Source organism: Malus sylvestris, chromosome 15 (genome assembly GCF_916048215.2).
Source record: "Malus sylvestris chromosome 15, drMalSylv7.2, whole genome shotgun sequence".
Taxonomy (NCBI): Eukaryota; Viridiplantae; Streptophyta; class Magnoliopsida; order Rosales; family Rosaceae; genus Malus; species Malus sylvestris.
In genome coordinates this window covers 39776912-39785805 of record NC_062274.1, presented here as the reverse complement: position 1 = coordinate 39785805, position 8894 = coordinate 39776912, and the positions used below count along the sequence as shown (strand labels likewise).

General features: G+C 36.8%; 1 protein-coding gene across 1 annotated transcript; it reads left to right on the top strand.

The window, feature by feature from the left end:
- The first annotated feature begins 1403 nt into the window (after window positions 1–1403).
- LOC126604075 (amino acid permease 3-like) lies at window positions 1404–3937 on the top strand. The gene is made up of 5 exons (XM_050271155.1): window positions 1404–1822; window positions 1949–2182; window positions 2304–2397; window positions 2518–2732; window positions 2884–3937. Exons 1-5 carry the CDS (start codon window positions 1705–1707, stop codon window positions 3675–3677), a joined length of 1455 nt encoding a protein of 484 aa, XP_050127112.1. The 5' UTR covers window positions 1404–1704; the 3' UTR covers window positions 3678–3937.
- The last annotated feature ends 4957 nt before the right edge of the window (window positions 3938–8894 follow it).

The window sequence follows — 8894 nt, the reverse complement described above, 5'->3', positions numbered from 1 at the left end:
CAAATGTATTATATTAAATTAATGTACCTAAATATGTGTACCGAAATGTATGCATTGAAATGTATGTACGGAAATGTATTATTTTGAATTAATGTACCGAAATATGTATATCTAAATATATACACCGAAATGTATTATAATGAATTTAATGTACCTAAATTAAGAAGACAAAGTATATTGAAATATATTGTATAACAAAAATTAGTTTATCTAAATGTTTACAAAAAAATATATTACGATAAATGAAATGAAAATTATAATTATAATGAAATAAAATTAATACATTAAAATTAGGAAGAAAAAGAGAAATAATTAAAAAATGCAAATGTAATTAATAAATGAGGCTATTAATGTATCAATGGACTAAAATTATATTTTGATCTTACCCATAGTTTTAGCCTAAAATTCATATTTGCCAAGGATTAGAATGAAATTTTCTAATCCTAAAAATACCCCCTTCTAATTTAGATTTTAAAATAAAACAATTTAATTGAAAAAAAAATTCAAACTAACAGAATAAAACTACCCACCACATGGGTTTTTTTTTTTCTCTTTTCGCTTTTTTTTAAATAAAAAATATTTAAAACAAAAGAAAAAAAAATAACAAATAAAAAATAACATGTAAAGGAGAAAATTGCCATTGAATGTGTGGCAACAGGGTCGTTTTAATTGAGTAGGATTTTTTTTCCTTCTATTCCCATTCCCTACCTCCCCTCGTCAAACACTTTTTTTTTGTCCTTTTCTTTATATAAAAAATTCAAAACAAAATGCTGAAGTGATTTAATGGTGACCGTTTAAATATGAGAGGATTGAAGAAGAGAGAGATTAAAAGAAGGGAGAATCACTCTCCGGTTTCAATTGAAAGAAATCTTTTCACAATTTTCACCAACCTCTCCTTGTATAAGTACCTCCACTATGTCTCCTAGTGTAATAACTGTCCTGCTCACCTGTAATACTACGTGAGCCGTGATACTTCCACTAAATTGTGTACGAGTGCTTCTAATGACGGTTAAACACCGACCACATATGAACTAATTATCAAAGTACTATAGCAACGGGTACTGATCAATCCTTACCCTAATGATTAAGTGAAAATTTGGTCTAACTGTTACACAACTAGGGTAACTCAAGACGGTGGCTCTTATTGTGGTGGGTCGTGGCCGTTTAGAGCAAAAAGAAATTTACGTCTTCATGTTGAAAAGGAAGGCAGTGAGAAAGTGGTTTTTGATGGGTCACACAGTAACTAAAATATCAAAGGTTGGGAGAGATTTTGAAAATCTTTGAGTCAAGTTGGAGTTTTGGTTGAAGGTGCGTTTGGTCACACGGACAAAACTTGTTTTGGTCGTTGACGTGCGCGTGGGCATGACTTTCCTCCCTCAAAACTTGTATAAAAACCCCACTCGCCATTCCTTCTTCACCACCCCAAAAATTCAATTCCGACTTCTTCTGGGTTTTCAATTCTCTTACAATTTTTCAGTCTATTGAATCCAACCCATCTTTTTATTTGCGGAAAGATCATCTGGGTTTCTGTAATTCTTGGGGTGTGTGTCAAAAATCTGTGTCCGATAGCTGTGAGATTTGAACAAGCTCGTAACTTGGCAATAACCCATTAAAGAACAAGACCCATCATCTTCCTCTTTTCTATCTTTAATATATATTATTTGTATATTTATACTGCAAAAGACTTGGGTTTTGGTCAACTTTATGAGTAAGATGGGTGATAACCAGATTAACCCCCGTCAAGGTTTTGAACTCTCAGTCCCTATGCCTCCAGAAGTAGGCTCCAAGTGCTATGACGACGATGGCCGTCTCAAAAGAACTGGTAAATTTCACTTCTCTTAACACTTTATTCATGTTCTATTATGTTTGCGAATCAGACGTAGGTTAGGCCGGTTGGCTAGGGTAGTGAGTTTTATTGTTACTGATATTTGTGTTGCTTATTTACCAGGAACTGTATGGACTGCAAGTGCTCATATTATTACTGCGGTAATTGGGTCTGGAGTTTTGTCCTTGGCTTGGGCAGTAGCTCAGCTAGGATGGGTTGCTGGTCCTGCTGTGATGCTCTTGTTCTCCTTTGTCACTTACTACACTTCAACTCTTCTCTCTGCCTGCTATCGTTCCGGCGATCCTGTCATCGGAAAAAGAAACTATACTTACACCGATGCCGTCCGATCCAACCTTGGTAAATTTCTTTAACCTTTTTTTAAGTACTTTTTTCCCATATGAAAAAAGTTTGAGAATTTTGATCAAAATTTCTAAAGCTCAATTTTTTTTTTTTATTTCTTTTAATTTCAATTTTTCAGGTGGGTTCAAGGTGAAAATTTGTGGGTTTGTTCAGTACTTGAATCTCTTTGGAGTTGCCATTGGATACACTATAGCATCATCCATAAGCATGGTGTAAGTTATCTAACTTAATTACATGGGGATTTTAATTATATATTACAATGATGTTAAATTTAAATATTCTTTTGGCTAATTGGGTTTTTATTTTTATTTTTTAAAAAAATTATTAAACAGGGCAATTAAGAGGTCTAATTGTTTCTACAAGAATGGTGACACAGCACCATGCCATGTAAACAGCAATCCTTACATGATCGCTTTTGGGGTAGCAGAAATCATATTTTCTCAAATTCCAGACTTCGATCAGTTGTGGTGGCTCTCCATTGTTGCTGCAGTCATGTCCTTCACTTATTCCTCCATCGGACTTGGCCTCGGAATAGCCAAAGTCGTAGGTACAAATTAATAGTTATTAGTCCGACTATGGAAGTGATGTTCGTTCTTTGTTAAAAAACAGACAGTCGATATATATTTACGGTTACATTGCTTGTTTTTAGGATTAAAACATGTTCCTTGACTTGGGATTTTTTGCTTGTCAATTACCAGAAACTGGAACGATCAAAGGAAGTATGACTGGAATAGACATTGGAGCAGTGACTGAAACACAAAAAATATGGAGGAGCTTCCAAGCACTTGGGGACATAGCTTTTGCCTACTCATATTCTCTCATCCTCATTGAAATTCAGGACACAATAAAATCCCCGCCATCCGAAGCCAAGACAATGAAGAAGGCAACTCTTGTCAGTGTGGCTACCACAACCCTTTTCTACATGTTGTGTGGTTGCATGGGCTACGCTGCTTTTGGAGACTCATCCCCTGGAAACCTCCTCACTGGTTTCGGCTTCTTCAACCCCTACTGGCTCATCGACATAGCCAACGCCGCCATTGTCATCCACCTTGTTGGTGCTTACCAAGTGTTTGTCCAACCCCTCTATGCATTTGTTGAGAAAACAGTAAAAGAAAAGTACCCGCATAGCCGGTTCATTACCAAAGACATCAAATTCCGACTCCCAGTTTTCGGTTCTTACAATCTCAACCTCTTCAGACTGGTTTGGAGGACATCTTTTGTGATTGTCACCACTGTGATCTCCATGATCCTGCCATTTTTCAATGATGTTGTTGGACTTCTAGGGGCTCTAGGATTTTGGCCGCTCACAGTTTACTTCCCTGTGGAGATGTATATTGCTCAAAAGAGGATACCAAAGTGGAGCACAAAATGGCTTTGCCTCCAAACCTTGAGTGGTGCTTGCCTTATAATCACCATAGCAGCTGCTGCTGGATCAATTGCTGGTGTGATTAGTGATCTCAAGATCTACAAGCCTTTCAAGACCAGCTACTGATGAGTTTAGCAAATGGGGTGTGATATCCACACACCCCATTTTACTTCTCACACACCTTTTTAATTTTCGACTGTCGGATCAGATGAATTGAAGAAGATTAACAGATAGAAATTATCAAGGGGTGTGTGAGAAGTAAAATGAGGTGTGTGAATAGCACACCCCTAGCAAATATGTCGTAGCACTATATATATGTTTTCATCGTTACTCAAGAGTTTGCAAATTTTCAAAAAGTAAAAGAGAATTGGCACTTTGATTTCAAATCTTGTTCATGTTCACAACAAGCTTCAAATTAAGTTATCACTTGTCAAATTAAGTTGTTAAAGTGGTATTTACAAAATAGTAAAAATTCAGGATAGTTGATAACACGGGCGTGAATAATTGTGAATAATCACAAGACATATATCTTTATTGTGGGACTCAAATCCATTTGCAACTGATAGTTTCCCGCAATCCTAACAAAACTCTAATGGATGCCTACTAATTAGTTAAACTAGAAAACGCATGAAACACAATGTGACACAGGTGTGGTAGTCAAAACACAATGTGACACATGCTGTGGTAGTCAAGGCTCATGAAAAATGTGAGTCGTGACATGAAAATAAATCAGAACTCTGCACCAGGTAAGTCCCGTCCTAGTCTACACCACACTCCTTGCATAAGCTATGAGTAGTAAAATATGGGGCGCAGTTTTGTAACACAGTCAACCACACACATACCCATAAAACTTTATTAATATCCTAACTTAAAAATATTTAAATAATTTATAAAATAGTCTATTCAATGAGAGAGACTCGGAGGTTCAAATGGGCTGGTGACATGCATGTTGTGTATAGCTATAGGACAATGCTAAAGTAAATTAATTTTTAGAACAAATTTGTAAATTATGTAATATGTTATTTAATAAAAAATAAATATATTAATTGGTATTTAAATAATAATTTAATTATTAATAATTACGTCATATAATTTACAAAATATAATCTAAATATATGATCCCTAGAGCATTACCCATAAGTAAACCGACATCACAACTAACCAACAATTGATTCACTCCACGTTTCCAAGTTTCTTTCCTTCAATTATTGTTGCTACAGATAAATTGTTTGTGAGAATGTGAGGCTGTGAAGTGTTGGGGGTCACCAATGAGAAAAAAAGTATGACGGATCATGGACTACCACAATGAGTTGACTGGCACATCATCGTTTATTTTTTCATTAAGTCCTCTGTGGGTACCATCCTTTGTTGGTCATCCTTATTTCATTTCAGTGTTTTTTTTTTTTTTTTTTTTTTAGGCCGCCCGCCGCGGGCTTTGCCCGGGGGGTTGGTGTTAGGATTTTTGTGTGCATGGCAACAGATAACAAAATTTTGTTACGTCACTATTTGAGTTCATTTGTTGTAATAAAATATTGAGGTGTAAAGTGAATTGTGAGACCAATAATTTAGGATAATCACATGCACAACTTAAAAAGCACGATGCGATGAGCCAAAGCTCTCAACCTTACAAATTATTTTGGTTCTGATCCAATTCATTAATCAATAATTCGATCTTAATCTTGTCCATTAGAAAATAAAAAATAAAAAGTTGATCTTGTCATTCTCAATCTTTGTCAACATATGCGGAAACTTGTAAAAAACAACCCGGTTGTACCTAATTCTGACTTCTTCTACATTGAAATATCCCCTTCAATTTGGCCTATTATACGTGCAATTAAATCCCTACAATCATTCAACGTCTTGGGTTTCCTACCATACATAGAGAACAACCATGACGCTACATGGAATATTATAGGCAAAATAGTCTTAAGACCCTAATCCTATGGCTGATTTTATCCTAAATTTCAACAGCTACTGAAGTATTCTGTTTCAAATGTGTAGCTCGTTGACAATGCTGAGGCAGCATAAAATGTTGTGTATAATCAATCGTATTGATTCTGTGCATATATAAACGAAATGTCACTACTACATTGGCTTGGAGTGATAAAATTTCTTAATAGTTATTCATTGTTGAGTTGTTTTCTTCATAAATAATTGGTTGTTTCGTAAATGGTGGATTGTCCTGATAGTTAAGGTCTTCATCTTCAATCCAATGTCTTATGGGTTCAAATTCTCCCCTTTCCTCTTCATGTAGATTTAGTGTAAAATATTGGTTGCTTTGTACCTCACATATATAGTCTTACATTGTTTTTGCAATTATCTATACGGTTATGATAAGTTTAGAGTCAAACATCTATGCTTCCAGACGCTGGTTTCCGTATGTCTTCAATTTTCAAGTGAAATAATTGACAGCACTATGGACATTTGTTGTTTTCTTTTCGGAAAGAAGAAGCAACATTTTTTGACCTAATCCACTGATTCCGAAGACTATAATTTTGTTGTCCATTTTTTTCTTTTACTTCAATGTCAATGATTTGACCAAGTTGGGCGTTGTAAGATCACATACTTAAGCTCGCCATGTCCTCACATTTCATATTAAGTTCGAAACTTGATGGAGTTGAACATCTCTAGTACATAAACTTAACTCGTAAAATCTAAACCTAACTCTTTAAGATATTTAACAATTCAGATTAGTTTGGAGTTGCCCGATTTATTTATTTTTTATTTATGTTGTGGCCTATTTTACCTAACAGGGAAAGGGGGCCGGCGACACAGAGAGAGAAAATAGAGATAGAGATGTTTTTGTAGAATATGTAGAGGATGTGTTATTCCCCCCTCCGTAGTACCTTTATTTATAGTAAAAAGAGGGAGAGAAGAAATCCTTCATCCCCAAGGAATACATGTCCATATAGGAAAAAATAACTAGAATCAAATCTAATCTAGGATTTACACAATCACACTTAAACTAGGAAAGTTTACAACACTCCCCCTTGAGTGTGTAAATGCTCAAGGTAGAAGTTGAGGAAGTCGACTCGTCGGCATTGATTCTGGGAACAACGCTATTCTCAATATGGTAGGAACTTGCATAAGGAAGTAAGTCGCACTAAAAAACCCCATGGCTATGGCAAAAACCCGAGTAGGGACAAAATCCATAGTCTAAGGAAAAATGCATGAGAAATGCAAAGTCAAATGAAACATCTACGGAATGTCATTAGGGATATGATTAGCCCAAGGTGGGTACCTCATTAAAGCCTAGTTAGGTAGCAAAAACTCAGTGGGAAAAATGCTCCCAATCGTAGGGAAAAAGAGTACATTAACATCAAGCAAGTATACTTCAGGATACTCCCTCTGAGTTTGACACAATTCCAAAGAGAACTAGCAATGTTACAGCTCAGAAAGTTTACGTATACCAATTCCATGAACAAGCTTTTGAAACGTCGCCTTCCATAGTGATATGGTGAAGAGGTTGACCAGATTGTCTTACGATCAGATTTGCATGACTTCTAACTTTTGATGCTCTTGTTGTTGATGTGAGAAGAAGAATTTCGGCGCAATGTGCTTGAGTTGTTCGATGCATGCTGTGTTATCTTCATAGATCATCGTAAGGACATCAACGACAGGGTAAAGATCGCATGAGGTTCGAATATGGCCCACAACTGCTCTCAATCAAAAGCATTCCTGAGTTGCTTCATGTAAGGCGAGAGTTTCAATATGATTAGATAAAGTGGCAACTAAGGTCTGTTTAGTTGACCTCCAAGAGATTGCGGTGCCTCCAACGGTAAAGACATAACCTGTTTGAGAGCGTGCATTGTGCGAATCTGATAAGTATTCTGCGGCGGCATAACCAACAAGGCGAGAATCAACTCGAGAAACAGGGGGTGTGGCATCACTCGAGGATCCATAGGGATAGAAGAAACCCAAATCCGTAGTACCCTTAAGATAACGGAAGATGGATTTAACACCAATCTAGTGCATGCGTGTTGGTGCATTACTGTATCTTGCCAAAAAATTAACAACGAGGGAGATATCAGGTTTAGTGCATTGAGCTAAGTACAATAAAGCGCCTATGACACTTAGATAAGGAACTTCAAGCTCCAAAATCTCTTGATCATCTTCCTTGGGACGGAAGAGATCTCGTTTTGCATCTAGCTATTGAACCACCATAGGAGTACTCGAATGCTGCGTTTTATCCTTATTAAAGCGGCGCAACACCTTCTCGGTGTAGTTCATTTGATGTACTAAGAGTCTATCCCAACAATGCTCTATCTCAAGATCGAGATAGTATCGAGTCTTTCCTAGATCTTTCATCTCAAATTTCGACTTTAGGTGCACGACAGTTCTTGCGAGCTCTTCAGGAATTCCGATAAGGTTCATGTCATCGACATATACTACAACTATCGTAAAGCCGGAATGTGACTTCTTAATGAACACACAAGGGTATAGTTCGTTGTTCACATATCTTTGACTAGTCAAATACTCACGCAAACGGTCATACCACATTTTTCAAGATTGCTTCAAATCGTATAGTGAATGCCTCAGCCGAATTGAGAACGTGTTTCGGGGTTGGAAATATTTGATCCAGTCAATGTAAGTCTTTCGGGAACTTTCATGTAAATTTCCATATCAAGATCCTCATAGAGATACGTAGTTACTACGTCCATTAGCTACATACTCAATTTTTCGGAAACTACCAAACTGATAAGGTAGCGAAAAGTAATCATATCCATAACGGGTGAATAAGTTTCATCATAGTCAATCCCGGGGTGTTGTGAAAAACCTTGTGCAATAAGACGAGCTTTGTAACGCATAATTTTGTTATTCTTATTACGCTTCCGAACGAAAACCCATTTGTAGCCAACGCGCTTCACATGTGGAAGAGTAGGAGCTATAGGTCCAAACACCTTACGTTGCGCAAATGAATCGAGTTCGACTTGGATTGCTTGTTTCCAGTTTGACCAATCGGTTCTACGTCGACATTCATCAACGGAATAGGGTTCAATATCATCGCTCAACATGATCTCAATAGCTACTGCATATGCTAATGCATCGTCGATGATCATCTCATTTCTACACCACACATCATCTAAGCAAGCATAATAAATTGAAATCTCACGATTCTCAGGAGGTGGATTCGTCTTTTCAAGGATGCTTCCGTAATTTAGAATTTCATCATGAGTTGGATAGAATGAGTAAGCGACAGTCATATTTACGGTAGGCTCTTTATGTGCTTGTACCGTGGGTTTCTTATTTCGGGGGTGTGAATCCTTTGAACCAAGAGGTTTGCCACGCTTATGTGTAGGGGCAGATGATTGGCTAGCAGCTAATGTACGTGGATCACCAAAG